The sequence below is a fragment of the Manis javanica genome, chromosome 13, assembly GCF_040802235.1.
Source record: "Manis javanica isolate MJ-LG chromosome 13, MJ_LKY, whole genome shotgun sequence".
Lineage (NCBI taxonomy): Eukaryota > Metazoa > Chordata > Mammalia > Pholidota > Manidae > Manis > Manis javanica.
Window position 1 is genome coordinate 8,229,378 of NC_133168.1, and position 20,490 is coordinate 8,249,867.

The window sequence follows — 20,490 nt, forward strand, 5'->3', positions numbered from 1 at the left end:
ATAAATGAAAAAATACTAAGGCAACACTTATTTAGACTGTTAACTAAAGGAAATAACTTTTGAGGAGTCATGTATCTTCAGGGTTGCATATACCCAAATCGGTAGGAATCTTGCCTTACAATTTTTCTTTATAATTCTTCTCATTATACATAAATCACCGAAGAGAAATTAAGTGGTAAAATGGCAGTGGACCTATTATCAAGAGGTTATCATGTGACCTTGGGCAAATCATTAGATCTGTTAGAGACTGAGTTTTGTAAATGTCAAATCTGAGTAAGAGCCTTGCTCAAAAAGATGGAGTGATGCTTGAATTTACTTTATCATCTTTAATCACTGCAGAATCACTAGGAAACCATCTAGCGCAACATCTACCAGAGAGCCTGTCATCTGCTGATTCTAGGCTCCAGTTGGAATCTCAGATATAAGTAAAAGGGGGACTGCTTCTGGGCAAACCCAGCCGCACCCCTGTAGGCTTCCTCTTGTCATGCTGTGCCTTGTAAGCTTCTCCATTTGCTCCGAACGTTTACTTGCAGGTTTGAATGCTGTCTGGCCTCTTCCTGCTTCTCCTTTCTACAATGCCGGCCTTTGTACCTCAGTGACCTTCTCACTGATTATACCAGCCTCTGCCCCCAGGCTCCAGTATGGGGTTTGATTCTTGTCATTTGTTCTATCTGGAGGACAGGAGAAGAGATCTATCTTGAAGATTCTTTTCTGTGTTACCTAAGAATTCAAGGGTTAGGAGTTTAAAAATATTATTCAGTGTCTGGGGAGCAGGCATCCAGCAACAACCAACAATGTTTACAAAATCAAACAGTAATAAAGGGAAAAAACAGGTAATAGGGTTTATGACAAAGTATTGCATCACAGAATAGATGAAGGGATAAAGAGGTACAAACGTCCAGTTATAGAATAAATTAGTCACAGGTATAAAAAGTACAGTAGAGGAAATATAGTCAATAATATTGTAAACTTTGTATGGTGACAGATGGGAACTACACTTACCGTGGTAAGCATTTTGTAATATATATATAATTGTTGAATCACTCTGTGGTCCACTTGAAACTAATGTAATATTGTATGTCAACTATGCTTCAATTAAAAAATAAAAGTATATTACATCACAGAATGAAAGTTAAGACTTGAAAGAAAAATTTTTTCCATGCAACAGATTTGCTTAGTGAGAAAAACATCTTAGAAATCAATTCATTTTTCTCAATGACATGGTTCCATGTGTTAAAAAGAAAAGCCAAGAAATTGCAAAGACCTCAAAGTTAGTATAAAACAAAACACATTAACAGTTAAGAAAATCCAATGAGAAATAAAGAAACGAGAAAAAAAACCCATAAAGTACAAGAAATGATTAAAGAGAAAAAAAGTGAGAGTTTCCTGTCAAACTTCAAATTATAATTTTGGTTCAGAAAGTAATATGCTGTTAAGTAATCATGCTCATTCATAAATATTAGAAACTTCTGATATAAAATTTATACTATAACTTTCAAATCTGCATTAATTACACAAATCAGTAAGCCTAAAACATGTACCTACGTACCATATTCTTAGGTATTTTACTTTTTATATTATAGTGTGTTCAATTTTTTCAACTTTTTATATTGACAATTCTAAACTTACAGAAAAGTTCAAGAACAATACAGAAAATATTGCCACTTTATGGTGACTTTCTAATTCCATCATTTCTTCTGTTTATTAGTTGGCATTCTCTTATAAAGAAGAGAATTCTCCCCATCCCCCACCTCTCATTTTAAAATCTATTAATTATCGATTCAGGCTTATGCTCATGTTTTTCAGTGAATAATAATCTATTCCTGCCCTTCCTTATTTTGAATTTCAGATTGTCCCAGATTGGACCAGTGGGAACCCATTCAAAATGGCACCTGTTTTTGACATACTCCACTTTCTTGTGTGTATTTCCTTATAGGCCCATTTTGTCTCCTTGCTGCCCCAGGTTTAGGATTAGCCTTTTCTTCAATGAGTCTTCTTTCCTTTTAGTGGGAAATGGTATTTAGAAACCAAGATCTGGATGTTTTCTACTTTATTCATTTAGATTTAATTTTTAAAGTCATCTGTAATATATTCTGCGATTTGGTATGAGGTACAGATCTGTTATAGTAAAAGGAATTAATTGCTTTAGCAGTAAGATACAAAGCCAGAGACATTTGTTTGTGTTTGTATTTTTGCCCTTCTGGAACACTAATTCAGGGGGGAAATCGTATTTAATTTTAAGTAAAATAGTTGATTATATGAAATGATAAATATTTAATTTTGTATCTCATGTCAGTTATGTTTTCTCTAACGTAGGTGCATTTGCTAGAGTCGTAAAGCTTGGGGAAGAAAAATGTGAAACAGGTGAAAAAAAGAAAGGAAGTACAGCCAGCAGTGTGGCTGCTGTGAAAGGAATTACGAATTTAGGAAATACTTGCTTTTTTAATGCTGTCATGCAGGTAAGAGCCATCAGAAATCTTTGTAAAATGTAAAAGATTATTTTAATTCATTTGTATTTGTCGGCACACCTGTAGATGGTCAAGCGACTGCTACATGTTCCTGTTGGAATTTCTGTCTTCTTTTTGCTTGTTAGACTATCTCCAGCCATCGCCACACTCATACACATCTCTTTCCACAGGGCTTTGGAAAGGTCTTGTCTGTATGTACTGTCTGTCAGTAAAACTGACGCTTATTAAATGTAAAATGTATTCAATTAGATTTTTTTAAAGTTATAAAAAAGTGTACACAGTGTAGATGAAATTTGAAACTTTGAGTATTTCTTCCCTAAAATCAGAGGCAAATTACAACGGAATCAAACGAGTTTACTTTGATTTCCTTTCAGAACTTGGCGCAGTCTTACATTCTCACTGAACTGATGAGTGAGGTGAGAGAAAGAGGTACAAAACTCAAGATTGTTCCTTCTTCCCACTCTCAGCTGGTGAGTAGAGCTGTGTCAGTAAGAGCTCTCTGCAGATGAGCCCCTGATGGTGCCGACGTCTATCTTTCCTGTTTTGCAGAACTGTTAGCTGAGGTGGTAGTCAGAGGATTTGGAAAAATAATGTCAACGCATTTGGTGATAATACACAGTCAGATTTAAAACTTCTAAAATTATAACTTTAAGCTATGTTATGGCTCAAACATAGCAGGGGTCAAACACAATGCAAAAATGTTGATTCAGCTTTCAAACAAACATGCTGGAAAAAGCAAAAGGGGTTTGACTTTTGTTGAGAAAAGTGTCTAGGACTCCTGTTTTGTAATTACCCGTGACATTTGCTTAAATAGAGCATTTTTGTTCCTTAAAGATGGGTTCAATTTTAATAGCACTGAAAGGGATTTTTTGGAGCCTAGTCTGATACTGGATTTTTATTCTAGTGAGAAAGAAAAAACAAGAGCAGCCCCTGACATTCAGAAGCTGGTCCGCGCCCACTACTAGGCCCTGTTATTCCAATGGTCTCGCAGAATAGCAGCCTCAGGCTAGGTTATTCTGAGACTGATAAAATGAGACAAAGCAAGCCCACTTCATAATTTTGTCTGAACACAGACAAAAACAGGATTACTCTACCACTTAGAAACTGCCAAACGCCCTCTCTCTTGGGCAAAATGAGTGACTGCTCCTTTTTTACAATTTGTAGTTTTGTCCTTATTCTAGTCTCCCCACAAAAGGTAAGATTTATCAAGATACCCAGTCTTTGAATTATCCCACTTTCTAGTATAACAACGAAGCAAAACTGAAGGAACAAAATAGCAGCAGACTCAGAGACTCCAAGAAGGGACTAGTGGTTACCAAAGGGGAGGAGTGGGGGAGGGCGGGTGGGGAGGGAGGGAGAAGGGGACTGAGGGGTACTATGTTTAGTACACATGGTGTGGGGGATCATGGGGAGAACAGTGTAGCACAGAGAAGGCACGTAGTGACTCTGTGGCATCTTGCTGCACTGACGAACAGTGACTGCATTGGGGTATAGGTGGGGACTTGATAATATGGGTAAATGTAGTAACCACATTGTTTTTTCATGTGAAACCTTCTTACGAGTGTTTATCAATAATACCTTAATAAAAATTAAAAAAGAAAAAAGAATTATCCCACTTTCTGACAGCATCCAGTTGAGAGCAGCCCTCGGCTTCTTTAGACTCTCCCCCAGGTTACCCAGCCAAAGCCCAGATCCTTTACTGGTTCTTCTGATCCCCTCTTCCTGAGATACCCCGTAGTTTCTCCAGGGCGAATAGTCTCTCCATGCGACAGTAAACCCACCTGGTCCGACTACCGTTGAGTTCTTTCTGGTCTTCTTGCTGGAAGGCACTGACGCTAGTAATAATGGTTTTGGTTAGAAATTGATTTGTATGTGTGCGTTTTAGAGGAAAAAAGAGGATGTTTAGCTCATGATCTGCCTTGTGAAAACACTTAAGAGAAGTCTCCCAAATTCTTAGCTCAATTTTGTAATCTTAGATTTTTCTTTCAAGGGGGCCTTTTTGAAAGACAGTATTGTGTTTTTCTCATTTTTGAAAAGTCAGTCTGTAAGCTCATTCCCTGTTCAGCCCCTTTAAATGTTTATGGGAGATCCCAGTGCTGTCTTCTCAAGTGCAGTGAGTTAGTGAAGAGTACGGAACGGAAGTTAATGCTTAGTTATTTGAAAAGTTAGTTAATGCTTAGTTAAATGTGATTGGATGTTAAGTATTTCACGTGTGGACTGTGTCTCAAGATTACTATATGGCAGTTCAGTGTTACAGCTGATCATGTTAGGTTTGTGTCATTCTAAGAGAGAAAGTTTCAGTCTTAGGTCTTAGGTTTTTAGGACATGCAGGTGACCTGAGCTGTGGGGCTGTCCTCGCAGATCACTTCTGTGAATCGCCAATTTTACTTTTGTCCTTTGTAATGTGCCTTTGGTTTCTCTTCTTACCTTACTGTGCTAACTTGAGCCCCTAGTAACATGGAGATTAGAAGTGATGAGAGCAGACATACTTGCCTAAACACTCAAATTAGGAGAAAGACGTTTAGTCTTTCACTATGATTAGGAATGAAGTTAACTGTAGGTTTTTCATAGGTGTTCTTTTTTTTCCAGTAACTGCAAGTTTCCACTTTTTGACTCCTTTCATCCATCTTTCTCCATCCTCCCATCCCCTACCTCTAATTACCACCAATCTGTCTCTGTGTCCATGAGCTTAGGGTTTTTGTTTTGTTTTGTTTTATTTGTTCACATATAAGTGAAATCATATGGTATTTGTCTTTCTCTGTTTGACTTTATTTCGCTTCTCATCCAAGGTCCATCGCAAATGGTGAGTTTTCATTCTTTCTTATGGCCGAATAATATTCCACTGTGTATATGTGTGTGGAATATTATTCAGCCTTAAACCTCATTTTCTTGATCAATTCATCCTTCAATGAGCACTTACATTGTTACAAAATTGGGCCTATTGTAAAGAATGCTGCTGTGAACATGAGGGTGCAGATACCTTTTTGAGTTAGTGTTTTCATTCTTTTCAGATAAATACCTAGAAATTTAAAAGTTTATAAAGTTGGGGACATTCCCTTCTGTGCCTAGTTTTCTTAGAGTTTCATCATGAATGGATGTTGAACTTTGTCAGTGCTTTTTCTGTGTCTGTTGAGGTTACCATATGGTTTTTCTTCTTTGTTCTCTGTTAATGTGGTAAATTACACTGATTTTTTTCAAATGTTAAACCTATCTTGTATTTCTGGGATGAACCCCACTTAGTTATAATATATTATTCTCATATGTTGCTGGATTCAATTTATTACTATGTCCATGCATATGAGCAATAAGCTTGATTTCAAAAACTTTTCGTTAAACTGAAATATTCACACAGAGAAGTCTATGTACATCCTAAGTGTATAGCTGATGAATTTTCACAAACTGAACACACAACTGAAACCAACTGAAATGTTCTTTGCTCAGGAAACAGAAGAGCAGCTGGACTTCCCCTTCAGGTCGCCTTCCGTTCAGCACCTCCCTAGCCCGCAAGGACACCTACTCACCTGGTTTCTAGCAGGACAGATTAGTTTTGCCTATTTTACTGGTATATATAAATAAAATCACACACTCTGCACACTTTTGCATTTAGCTCCTTTCCATCCAAGAGGAAGCTTTTTCTTTTCCGACGGATGTGTGTGAGGCTCATCCATGTCGCCCTCCTCATCAGCAGACTTTTTTGTGTTTTCGAAGTTTAAGTATATTTTTAAAAACCAAGGTTACTTCCTGGCTTGATCATGAAGGTTTTTAATGTTGTCTAAAAATGGTTTCGTTGGGAGTAGGGGATACAGCACCTTAGTGCTTGAGCTTTGAGACTGCTTTGATTTTGCTTTTGACCCTTGAAGTAACTTTTAATTTATTTAACATGGTGAAGAACACTTTTGATATTCAAAAACTATAGAAAATTATAGCCTATCCTTTCTGTGGTGTTAGCTGGATGGTGGGTTTTTAAGGTTAGTTGGTATGAAATATATATAAATGTAACAAGGATTTTATGAATACATGAATGACACAACATATTTGATAATTGTCTTAGAAGATAACGTTCTGTAATGTCCCAAGATTATATTTGGGATCTGCTTTTTATTCATTGTTCGTAAGGAGAGGGGGTTACTGGTGAAGATAATATTTAGGAAACAAAACTTGGTAGGGAAATAAATTCTAGAATAAAGGAGTTGATTTTTCACACAATTTTAGCTGTTTTTGTCAAGCTTTATGTCTATCCTTTAAGAAGGGGAGAATGATGTACCACTTTTGTGACATAATTTCCCATTCTTTATTTTACGAGTTACAATATTTGGGGGAAAGAACTGTATGGAGCTTTGCTAATAAGCATAATTTATGATTACATGTGAAGATATACAAATATCAGCTGGATGACCAATTTTACTTTTAGGAGAGTACATTAAAGGACAGTAAAGCAACTAAGGATTGGTGGTTTCACTCTTAAGCTGATAGGTTTATTAAGTCCAGGGCAGGGTATATGAGAAAACCTGTGTTTTTCAAGGTAAGGCATTTAATTCCATTTTCCATCTTTATATCATTTATATATGAGGGAATAAAGGTTCTTAGAATACTTGAGGCAATTTACTTGACATCTTTAAAAAATGTGTTAGATTTTTAATAACATGTTATTTTAAAATCGTGTATCTCTGAAATAGAGTTGGTCATGTTTTTAAAGGACCCATTAGTGGTGGAACTCTCGAGCCCTGGACCACTGACCTCAGCCTTGTTCCTGTTTCTTCATAGCATGAAGGAGACTGAAAAAGGACCACTTTCTCCTAAAGTTCTTTTTAACCAGCTTTGTCAGAAGTGGGTGCATCTATATTCTTAAAATAAGTAATGATGAGTTATCAAATAGTATAGTTTTACTGTAACAGTGATATTATTGCTTAGACTATCAAGAGAAAAAAAATTTGTTGCAGCTGTATGCTTTATGTAGATTCTATCACGTGATACTCAGAAGTGTTTGTTTACCCCCATTTTATGTATTAGAAAACTTAAGAGATTCACTAAAGTTTAATAGGGTACCTAGTTCCATAGTGACAAAGCCAGGATTCAGTTGCGGTCTGTCTTGCCTTAGGAGGCCATGATTTTATACCGTAAAGCAAGAAAAATTAAAGAATTGTAAAAACCTAAAAGGTTCAGTAATAGAGCATCTAACCTAGTTTCCTTATTTTTAGAGATGAACTTTGAGACAAATAGAACTTAAGTGAATTTCTCAAGATATTTTAGTATGTTTAAAAAGAAAATCCTTGTGTGCTTGGAAATAAACACATACCATAAAAGACATGACTTAACTTTAATATATTCATTCATTCATTCTTGTAGAAAATTGATGAATCTAGTGTACTTATAAGGGTGCTTACTAGGATCCAGGTATACACAATATATAATATATTAAAAAAGGACCCTGTATGGAGCTCATAAACCAGTTCAGTCCACAAGTACTAAAATATGTAGAAAAAAATTCATTAAATGTACACTTGTATTTTTGTATATCTACAAGCTTTAAAGTTTCATTTTAATTTACACTAGTTATCTGTACCACGGTGTATTATATTATTGAATTTTATCTCATCGAATTGTTAGCAATGGTAGTATCTTTTTTAAATTTCAGTTTTATTGTGGAAAGGACACTTAACATGAGATCTACACTCTTAAAAGATCTTCAGTGTGCAGTAGATGATTGTTGAGTACAGGTACAGTGCTGACCAGCCGATCTGTAGAGCAGGTCCTCTTTGCTTGACTTCGACTTTACGTCTGGTGTTTAGTCATTCCTTTCCCCCTCACCCCAGCCCCTGGCAACAACCATTCCACTTTTCAATTCTATGAATTTAACTATTTTAGGTACCGCATGGAAATGGAATCATGCAGTACTTGTCTTTCCATGACTTATTTACCTTAGCTTAAGGTGTCATGGTAGTTTACGTGTAGTCCAAAACATAGAATGTTTATTATCTTTTTCATTTGCTTGGCAAATGCTGTTTTTTCAAAGCCTAAGGAACAAAAAAGCCCTTGAGAGTCTCAGAGATATGTGTGCCTCATAGACTTCAACAGGTTTTAGGACATTGTGTGCTTCAGAAATTTGTTTTTGACTCTGCCCAAATAGCTTTGTTTTTTATCCTTTTTTCTGGTTTTATAAAGACCTGGAAGGATTTTTAAAATTATAGCTAAAATAATAGGTGCTCACAGATAAAAGTTCAAAGTACTATTATCTGTTCCTTATTCTTTTCAAAAGTGATTATGCATACACAGATGTGTATACAAAGTACTCATAACTTGCTTGTTTTGCTTAATGTATTTTTTACATCTTTCCATTTAGGACATGTGAATATAACTTACTTGATTTTACATAAGTAAATTTGTGTATGAGTGATGTCTATATATGTATATAACTTGTACTTGTGAGAGTACATCTGTGGGATGATAGAATTATTCAATCAAACATTATTAAGAAACACTTAAAAATGGCATTTTCTTTTGATTTATTATGTTTATTTTAAAAAGAGATATATATTAGGAAAATGATTTTATTAAAAAATCAGGAGAAGTTTTAAGCCATTTGTGTCAGGTCTCTTTTTGGACTCTTTTTCTGTTCCATTGATCTGTATTTCTATCCTTACTCCCGTATTGCACTGTCCTGATTACTGTAGCTTCTAGTAAAGTCTTGGAATTGGATAGTGTGAATCCTCAAAATTTCCTTTTTTAATTTTTTTCAAGCTCTTCAAGGTCCTTTGCTTTTTTATATGAATTTTAGAATCAGTTGGTCAATTGGGATTGCATTAAATGTGTAGATAAATTTGGAGAGAATTGACATCTTAACAATGTTGGGTCTTCCACCAGTGCATGAGACATCTTTTTAATTACTTAAGTCTTTGATTTTTCTCATCAATTTTTTCGGTTGTTAGCCTACAAATCCTGCATTATTTTGTTAGATTTGCCCTTAAGAATTTCATGTTTTTAATTATTGTAAATCGGTACTTTAAAAAATTTTGATTACCAATGGTTCATTCCTAATACATAGAAATACACTTGACTTTTGTATATCGACATTGTTTCTTGCTGCTTTTTCAATCCACTTACATATAGTAGTTATAGTAGTTTCATGTAGATTCTTCGGGATTCTCTATGCAGACAATAATGACTACAGTAATCAATAAATAAAGACCATTTTAGTTCTTTCTTTCCAATCTCTATCCTTTTATATATATTTTCTTACCTTATATCACTGGCAACAATCTCCAGTACAATGTTGGAATGGTAAAGTGGGCTTCCTTTGTTTTGTTCCTGGTATCAGGGGCAAAGCATTCAATCTTTCACACCTAACTATGATAATAGCTGTAGGTTTTTCATAGGTGCTTTTTATTAGGTTGAGGAAATACCCATTCCCATTTCTGAGAGTTCTTATCAAGAATGGGTATTGGTACACCTTGATTCCTGGCCCAGAGAAACCATGAGATAGTGAATGTTGGTTGTTTTCTGAAGGAAAAAAAATGGGTATGGAATTTTATCAAATGCTTTTTCTGCATCTATTGAAATAATCATGTTTCTTTTTAGGCAGTTGAAATAGTAAATTGTATTAACAAGTGTTCAGAATAGCTTTAGTGAAATGTATTTGACATATAATAACTTGTACATGTTAAAAGTATATATCAAATAAGTTTTATATACTTTATATACTTAGAGGAATATATACACTTGTGACACCATTGCCACATCAATATGATGAATGTACCCATCACCCCCCAGAAGTTTTCTTGGTCCCCTTTATAATTACACTCCCTGGACTCCCTCCCCTAAGCCGTATCCTTGGGCTACTGCTTACCTGTTTATCACTATAGATTAGTTTTCATTTAAAAAAAATTCTCTATGTAACATGTAGTCTTTTTTTTTTTCTGACTTCTTTTTCCAGGCGTACTTATTTTGAGATTCATCCATGTTGTGTGTATATATTGATTGATATTTAAAAGTTGAAACAATCTCTTGGAGTTTCTATATAATGGTGATTACCAGACACATTGACCACTTGTGATGAAGTTTGGACCAAATTCTTCAACTTTTTCTCGCCTTTTTTTCCCCCTCCAATATCTTGTTATTTTGTAATAGTTTTAAGACTCACATGAAGTTGCAAGAGGGGTACAGAGTACCTTTGCCCTTCGTCTAGCTTCCCTCTATGATAATATCTTCTGTAACAACAGTACGTTATCAAAACCAGGAAATTGACATTAATGCAATCCTATCAACTCTGGTTCAAATATTACTTGGGTTTTACCAGTTTTTACATGCACTCTTCCTTAATAGGTTCAGAGATGCTGTAGAGTGATTCTGTTTCATCATTCTCACTATGTGCTTTTTTGTTCCTTCACTCCTTCTTGTTGCCAACTAATATTAATGTGTTGAGCTTTCTTTGCATTTTGTCCATGAGGAAATATATGTATATTCCTAATTTTGTGATATTTTGTGGTGTGTGATACGCTTAAGAAGGTACAGTATACTATAATATTCTGGGTATGTTCTTCAGTATTGTCTTCTAATTTACTAATTCACCCATCAGCTGTGTAAGGTTGAGTTTATCCCCTTTTGTATTTTTATATCTGTGGTTCTATTTTATTATTTCTAATATTTTTAATTGGCTGTCTTAACAATATCTACATGTTTAATTTTTGCTATTTTTCTTAGTATATAGGATTTTATTAGCAGCTATGCCTTTATGTTCTTGGACATTCTCAACATACTTTTAATGTCTTTAGGATGGTGACATAAAATTTGGAGCAAAGTAAATTCAGTACAGTTGTTGATTTTTTAACTTTAAATTTCTTTATCTGTTTTATAATATCAGTTTGTGGGTTCCTTTGAGGCTGAGCTCTTTCAGGCCCAGAGCCCATCAAGTGCAGTGTTTTCTACTATTTTATGTTCTGTTTTTGCTCTGCGGGACTTATTGTGTACTGAATCCCGCTTATGCCTTTTAGTTTAATTTTCTTTTGTTTTTTCTTTTGTTTATATGTTTGGAATAGAGTTTTTAGATTATCAACAGACTGATTCGTCTTCACCTAGAAGACACTGCCAGAGAGTCTCTCTTTGTACATTTCTTTTTCTTGACAATCTATTCCTGTTTTATGAGTGTGCGTACATTTTCTTCTTACAACTTGAGATTTTAGAAGTTTCTTCCTCTTTCCCACAGTAACACTTCTCTGAGGTACATTTCCTTTGAATGTTTAGTGTTCCCTTTATTTGTATAGGGTGAATCTTTTCATATGTTTGGTGATTTTTCTCTTTTTAGCCTCTTTATCCTTGTTGGTCTGTTGGTAGCTCAGATAAACTCCAGTAGAGATTCTGTAAATCATCATACGATTCCCACCCCTTCCCCCGCAGTCTAGGTAAGAAAAGAAAAAAAGAATCTAGGTTTATTAAATTTCCTTCAGTGCTTTAGAAGGCAGTAAGTACTTTGTGCATGGTTGAGATGGAGCTATAGGCAGAGACATGGTGGAAACAGATTCTCTTTTTTGAGGACCAGTTTCCTTCCAGTGTAAATGCTTTAAAAGCCATAAACTCACCTCACCTGGCTGGTGAGGATCTCTGTAGGATTCCCGATTCCCCTTTCAGTCTTCTACCTCGTGACCCTCTTGATACCTTGGTACAGCACAAGTGTAATGTCACACAGTTTTTGGCCTTTCATAGATTCCAGCTGTGGAGGCCCAAATAGGGTTGGAATTTATGTCCGTCTTGGCTTCTGTCCTCCCCTCTGATGTAGGAGGTGGGCGCTATCCACCACACGCAGAAGGGGAGGTCCGTCTGGGAGTAACTGAATGTGTGCTTGATGTCTTGCAACTCTTTGCTTATTGGCAGGTATTTGCATCTTGAAATGATGGTTCCAATTTCAGGCTGGATTCACTACCAGTTCAGATAGCTTTTTAGCTTCAGGGACTCACGTTACTGTGTTACCAGGATGAATGTTTATCATGTGATAATGAGGAATAATACTTACAGTACTAGACTCAAGAGTCAAAACGCCTGGATTTATGTCAGTGGCATAGCTTGTTCTTCAGTTCTTTCAAGGGTAAAATGGATCTCATAGTAGGTATGAGTTCCTAAACAGCACTGTTGTGTATATCAAATGAGATACGTTGTATATATCATAATGAGACCATTATGAACTTATCTTGTACTACCATAAGATATTCTTACTATGCTGACAAAATTCTTTCTTCATCTTGGATCACAGCACTTTCTAAATTTACTACTAGTTTTCATTAAAGGCAAAAATTGTTCATTTTACCTTTGGAGTTTATTGCAAAAAGTATTACTTTTTAAAGTTGAAGCTGAAATGAACTAAATATTTGTCGATGTCTCCATGAATAGCACCTGTTCCTTTTATGTAATTAATACACAAGAAATCTGTCAAATCCGTAAATACATTCATGGAGATATCAATTTATAGTTCTTTAATGTAGTATAAATAAACTTGCTTTTCTTTTGGTTAAGTTAGGAAGATAATAGATCAGAGTGGCTTGGGTTTGAATACTTGTCTTTTGCTCGCTGTGTGACCTTGCAAATTATTTAAATAATCCCTCTGAGTCCTCATATAACCTGGGGAAAATAGTACATTCCAAGTTTACTTAAGGATTATGTGACTTAACATATATAAAGCTTAAGATATGTATTGTGCCTGGCATGTATGGTGCTTAGTAAGTGATAGCCATAGTGTTCTCGGGGCACCTGAGATCTCATGCTAATTGGAATGGTAATCACATTTTGTCTGTCTGTTTAGCAGAAAAAGAACTAAAATGAATAGTTGACTATATGCTATTTCAAAATGGTTTTAAATAATAATAATATATTGTTGATGAAATGATCATTCTTTTTTTTTTTTTCTTTCCTGTTTTGTTTTTAAATCGCAGGGCCCCTCGATTTAAAAGCTTCCAACAGCAGGACAGTCAGGAGCTCCTGCACTATCTGCTGGATGCAGTGAGGACAGAAGAAACAAAGGTCAGGTTTCTTTATGCTCCTCACATACACCCTGTAAGAAGAGGGCACAGAACTGAAGGAATTAATTTCTACCATAATCTTAATGTAAGGCTAGGAAGTAATTGTTTTTCTAACCTGTTTATTCTCCCCTTTTTTCTTGCTCTTCTTCTATAAGGTTACTTTCCTTCAACCTTTCACAACCCTATCATCCTTTGTTAGTTAATACTGTTTGCTCCTAAATAACAGAAATCAATTCACATTAGCTTGGTAAAGGAAAGGGAATCTAAGAACCTGGTGAAGGGTCATCTAGCTGGGAGTATGGGGACAGGAGGGTCCTCAGGAGCCTGGGTAGCATTCTTATCCCCCTGCTCACGCTGGCTCTGTAGATTTCTTCTTCATCTCTCTGTAGACTCAGCAGTTTCTCTGTTTGTGTCTGGACGGTAGCACATGACCGCCGTAGTTAGCATGTCACAGTTGTGCAGATATGAAAATGAAACTGGCTGTGAATCTCAATTCTAAATTCCCAAGAGAGAGAAACTTCACTGTCCCATCATGTTGGGTTAGGATCCAGTCCGGAAAGGTCTGTCGCTGTGGCTACGGGAGTGGGGTCCCAACCTCCCGGGCCAGGGAGTGTTTCCGAGAACAGAAGTCATAGCTCAGTGTTTTTTGTAGTCTTGTCCCTTAATCGATTGGTTGTTTGTTGACTTTAGTATTAACATACTTAAATTCAGCTTTTTTGATGGGGTCCACTGCTGATAGGGTACAATTTTTCAGAGAACATGCAAGATATTGAAGATACACAGCACCTATCTTCCACTTCCCCCTTTCTCACTCACAGCAGACATTGCTGACCACTCACAATAGTCCCGATGAGCTCGATTCAGCCTCCGGATCATTCTCAGCATAGCGCTGTAGGCAGCCTTTGTCCATCTGCATTGTCATAATAGGAAAAATCCTATCAAATGAGTTGAATTCAACTTTAGAAGGCGTCATTCCATTTCTGCTATCACTCTACTTTTATATATTTTGATTATGAAGTCAAATATTTCTATTTCTATTTAGATGTATGTCTTTTTGCCTCTCCTAGATTGTGATCTCCTGAAGGAATGGTACTGTGTGTTCTCTCTATCCCGTGTACCTCGCACATAGTTGGTGCTCAGTGAATGTTTGTTGAATAAGTTGTCTTTTCTTAATCTTTAAGTGGACAGTTTCTACATCATCTGTAAACTTAGAAGCATCAACATGCATTTACTATTCATAATACAAAGACAGAGTCTCTCTTTTCACCTAGTTATCTTGTATTGACCCCCTCAACAAGTTATTAATATACCATAGTTACTGAATCAGATTTAATATTTTTTCAAATAGTGAAATAACTATGGTTAAATTTTAAATAGTAAGCTTTAAAGAAAATATTATTTGTGCTAGTCACTAATGAAGGAGCATTAAAACTAAACTTGAATAAGCAGTATTGTATAGAATTAGGAAAATGATTTGTTTAGTAGTTAAGATTTGAACTGGGAAGAAAAAACAAACAGTCCCTTAAGTAAGTTATGCTAGTTTTTTGGAGACTTGTTATTTTGAGTAATTATAGTTTGAACAAACTGATAAACTGAGTAGATAATATTGTATAATATTTTACCTGTAATTTGCTTTTAAAAATCAATTAAGAGATTCATAATTAGTTAAATTTTATATCTTTCAGTAGTGTTTTAAAGTTTTCTTCATTTAGATTTTTACACATTTCTTAAGTTATTCCTAGTGTTTTTTATCTTTTACTTGCTATTTATTATAAATTAGTTGCTGTATAAAGGGCATTTTCTTCCATATGTCATTTCTGTGTGTGTGTGTGAAGGCTTTAGGTTTCATTATATTTACATACCCCATATGACATTTTCTTATTAATATTTGTTTTTTATTTCATCTGGTTCTTTTGACTTTCCCAGGTAAAAAATCTTATCATCTGTGAATAATTTTATCTCCTCTATATTTTCATAAGTCTGAGATTTATTTTTCTATTAAATGCATTGACTAAACTTTTAATACAATGATAAATAACAGTAGTGAATAGGGAATATGAAGGGATTTGATTTTATAATCTATTTCTCCTTACATCTCTTGATATGATGGCTTATTTAGTGGGTTTTCTAATATCCGTGCATTACTAGAATAAAAATCTCTTTGCCATATTGCACTGTTCTTTTAACATGCTGCAGTATTCTGTTTATATTTTATTTATAAGTTTTTGCTAAGTGACATCAGTGTGTGTGGTATACACTCTGTCAGATTTTGGTACCAATATTAGCCTTCATGAAAATAATTGGTAAGTTTCCCTTTTTCTACACCCTAGAACATAGACTAAATGGCATTCCTCTGTGAAATTGTGATGACTTGGAGCTTTTGTAAGGAGTACTATTGACCAACATTCTCCCCTCCAATCCCCCCATGGAAGCTGAAAGATTTTCTGTCTCTTCTAAGATTAATTTCCTGGGAAATTATCTATTTTTTTTCTGAATTTTCATATGTATAATATGTAAGAGTTGAGCAAAGTGGTCTCTCATGGTTACTTAAAATGTCTTTAATTTTGTTAGCAGTTTCTTTTCTTCGGTGTGATGTTATGCTTTTCATCCTTATCTTGATTAAGATTAGCTAGTGGGTTTATTTACCCCCACCCCCCAGTGGGTTTACTTCTACCCTATCCAAAGAATCAGCTTTTGATTCATTAATTCTCTTCAATTTCTACTTTATTAACTTTCTACTTTTGTTCAGTTTTGATATTCTTTTTTCTAAGTTTACAAGTTGATTGCTTAACTCATTTGTTTTTATTCTTTTCAATTGATTTCAATATTTAAGACTGAATTTTCTTCTGAATAGTGGAAAATATCTTGGATTCTGATATGTAATGTTTTTATTCTTCTTTGGGAAACCTGAAATTTGGGTTTAGTTTCTCTCTGACATAGTAACTTTTCAGCAACAGAATTATGTATCATTTTCACACCAGGAAGTCCAGCTCAAATGGTGGTAAAACATATGAAAACCTGTGATCAGGACTTTACTTAAAAAATCTTTTGAAGGTTAATTAACAAGCTTTCCTCTCATCCCAAGTTAAAATGTGAATTAGAGAAGGTTAGATTCATCCACTAATTAGGGGCATAATGAGTATAAAAGATGATAATTTATTATCTTAAGTCTTTATTCTTGGAACATAGTTTTATTTCAATCTGAAAGTTTTTTATAAGCGTGATCTTTTCTAAAGCATACGTAAGAGAAGTGGAAACTTAAACCTTGTCATTCACTAAGAACTGCTAAAGATTTTAATACATGATTATTATTGACAATTAAATGCAGATAAAATAAAATTAATCAAGATTTGGAAGATTCTTTTTGCTGTGGACATTAGTTGATATTCTGGACTTTAGTCATATGTATATAAGTAAACTAATCTGCATGGAGGTTATAGTGACCAGTTTCATAGTTTCTTATGTATTAAGAATTTTCTTCATAGATGAGAAATTTCATAATGTCTATGTCACTTTTTCTCCTGATTAAGGAATATGTCATTTTAGGGACAGAGTAGGGGAGAGGAAGGGAAGAAGGGGGTAATGGGAAGAGAAAGAAGAGCGTGAACTTACTCTAAACCTATAGGAATAATGGGAAAAATTATTTGCACCCAGGAGAGAACCTGAACATAGTGGCTTTGACTCTGATTTGGAGTATTTGGCATTAGAGAATTGTTCATTCATGGAATTAGAACTGGAAGAAAGGACATATTTAATTTTTTTTTTAAACTTAGTCATTTTATAGACTAGGGAATTGAGATCCAATATATCTTGCAGTTGCAAAGTCCTCCCATTATTAAGAGGATGATGCTTGAGGTAACTGTCACTAAACCAGATTCTACTCAGAGGAACACAAAATCTTTGAAAGAATACATTCTAGTATAGATTCTTATTAAATTCTTCTTAACTTTGTTTTACAGAGAATACAAGCCAGCATTCTAAAAGCATTTAACAACCCAACTACTAAAACTGCTGATGATGAAACTAGAAAAAAAGTAAAAGGTATGTTGACTCTTTCACTGTTAAAACTTTCCTTTAGAAGAAAATAGTAAAAGTTCCTTTTTAGGGTCAAAAGAATGAGCATTATGTGAACAAATATTGTGGCCTTAAAGAGTAGGGTATCCTTCCTCCAGTAGCTGCAACTACTGGTGAGTCATAGAAAGAAAGTGTTAGAATATATCCATGTGAATATTGAAAAACAAAACTAATATTGATATGCAGATTGGCACAGACGTCCTTACGTGATATATCCTAAAGGAGACCCGAAAGGGTGTTCAAAGTAGCGACCTCATTTGGAAATTGAGTTTCATCATATTGTATCATTTTGTAGTTGCCATGTGCTTGGATAAGTGGATTTATGGATATTATCTAGTTTTAACTAGACAAAATGCTTAAGTGTTCAGAAGATTTCCTGTAAGGAAACCATCTATTGACTAGAGTACTAATAAATCAGGCATATGTGTCTACTTGTACTGTTGGCGTGTCGTTGGCCAAAATATGAGGCAGAAACAATGATTAGCTAGTCAAGGCTGGTCGTTTATAATTATCATATTCCACATTATTAGTGATTTAATTTGTCCCAAATGTATATTTTGTCTTGAGATATTAACTAATGGTAATGTGAAGTCATCATTTTTAGAACACATTTTAAAATGCTACTTGTATGTTATTTATTCTCTTTATAACTTGTTTTTATAGTGTTATATGTACATACTGCATGTCTATAATTTATAAGCAACTGTACATACACTGTGATTGTACCTGCCAAAATTTCATATGCAGAGCAGATAAGGGTTCAAGATTTTTAAAAATGCAGGTTCCCAAGCATGTTCTTTGTGCTTTTGTTTTAACGCAGTGCCGTCTAGTACGCGCTTAGAATCACTGCCCTGTTTTTCTTTCACCGTTTCCATTTTGTGATCTTTTCTATTTTCAACCCCTTGTGTAAATTTTTTAATGAAACGTCTTAGTTTACCCTAACTTCTAAGTAGTAGGTAGCATAATTAATAAGTGTGTATTGATATATCTAGATATAAGCCAGCTCAGTTATTCAGTGCTTCAGGTTATGTTTTTAAATGATTTTAAATGTTGCTTGTATGAAATTTGAAGGTAGAGACCCAAAAAGGACAGAAGAGAAATTTTAAAGAGGAGCGAATTGGTTTTTTAAGATATCTGCTGCCCCTCCCCCACTGGCCGGGTTTGCTATGGAAAATGTCAAACTTCTATTGAAATAGAAAGAATAGTATAATGAAGCCTCCTAGGAGGATATTTATGAATCTACCCATCATCCTGCTTAAACTACATTAAATTCATGGTGTATAATGTTTCATTTATTTTTCTCCCAGCCCCAGATTTTTTTTTTGAAGCAAATTATAGGCATAATTTCCTTTGACTTGTAACTATTTCCCCCATTTTAACATTTTTAAATATGTCTGATCAATTGTATATATACCTGAGTTATTAATTGCCCGTGTTAGTTTTTTGCTCTATGCTGTGTTCACTTGTCTTTTACTTCTCTGTTGTTTACGTAGTGTTGGTCCTGGCATCCATGGCCCTAAAAGTATTAATTTCCTTTCCCATCCCTCTGTCTACCTCCAGGTTGGGCACAGAGGCTTTAAAAGGGTGGAACAGGAGAGGGCTGTATGGTTTGAATAGCGGTTTTTGCTCTACTTATTTTACCTCTTAAGTTGAAGAACTGTTGGTTATTTCTTGGAGACTGCTGTTGTTGACACCCACATTTTCTCAACAGAATTATAAGGGAGAAAGACATTATAACATCATATAGTAGAATGTATGATTAAATGTAGAACTGGACATCTGCCCCATTCAGATTTCCTTTGAATCAATAAAAAAAAACCATGTTACATTGTTAGGTTGATGGTTGACATGTGTTTTGCATTAAAAAACGTATTATTATTTACAGCATATGGAAGAGAAGGTGTGAAAATGAACTTCATAGATCGCATCTTTATTGGCGAATTAACTAGCACAGTCATGTGTGAAGAATGTGCAAATGTAGGTATTTTGGAAATCACATCCGTATGGAATAAATTATAATCACATCATTTTTATCGTTTCTTTCACATATATAGTCATCAGCAGTCATTTGTTTTTATTCATGACTACATAATATGTTTTGAAAGTCTTTTTAAAATATATCCTTTGCTCCTAGGAGGTAATTTATAATTATAATTTACAGTTTTTAAAAGTATGTTATTTCATTTTTCTTCTTGACAAACCTGTGAAGTCCTTTCAGCCTATTTTAATGTGTTAAAATGTGTTAGCTACTTGCTCAGATTGAAACAAACGAGAAACTTCTGTGAAGAGAGTAACTATGCATTACCCTAAAATGTGATCCCAGTAAAAATAATGTAGTGACACGACAGGGTGATTTACCACGTAAGACTTAAAGTTTATAGTTATGGGACTTACTGAAGTTTTTTTGAAGTAGACTTGACTCATTTTTTAATTTAGTGATAATTTTTTGTTATCTGTACTTTAACAACTGTTTTATAGGTTTTTAATTGCTTGGTAAAGAATGTTTCTGAAAGCATGTGACTTAGGCTATGATAGGTTTAAGCTTTGTTAGATGTTAATCATAAAAGAAAAGGCCTTTATGTCCATTTTCCTGTCCTGGATTATGGAATATCTTTCTGTCCTCTCCTGTCTTGCAAAGTCAGTATTATATCTCCCTCTGGCCTGTCGTATTGAAGGATAGAATGTGCCGACATGATATTACTTAAATTTCTGTTATATTCAACACAGAAGTTGATTTCTCTCTCACAAGCTAGAGAGTATCTTTTAAAAACAGAATTATCCTAAAGAATCTACAAAATATAGCCAAGTACTCTGGCTTTTCCTTATCTTTCATATTTTATTTATGTTATGGCACCAATTTCACCAATATGTTTATATCTTTAGTTAGTTTGATTAAACACAGCTTATTTTGAAGTTACTTTAAATATTACAGGTTCATCACTACC

At 34.6% G+C, this 20,490-nt stretch overlaps 1 protein-coding gene across 4 annotated transcripts in view; it reads left to right on the plus strand.

Moving 5' to 3' along the window:
• USP45 (ubiquitin specific peptidase 45) overlaps positions 1-20,490 on the plus strand; it is a 55,789-nt gene that overhangs the window by 20,189 nt on the left and 15,110 nt on the right. For all 4 annotated transcript variants that reach the window (XM_037001097.2, XM_037001098.2, XM_037001100.2 and 1 more), the window contains 6 exons: positions 2,317-2,459; positions 2,843-2,938; positions 7,165-7,295; positions 13,385-13,472; positions 17,431-17,512; positions 19,431-19,522. In XM_037001097.2, coding sequence (XP_036856992.1) covers positions 2,317-2,459; positions 2,843-2,938; positions 7,165-7,295; positions 13,385-13,472; positions 17,431-17,512; positions 19,431-19,522 — 632 coding nt within the window. The remainder of the gene's footprint in view (positions 1-2,316; positions 2,460-2,842; positions 2,939-7,164; positions 7,296-13,384; positions 13,473-17,430; positions 17,513-19,430; positions 19,523-20,490) is intronic.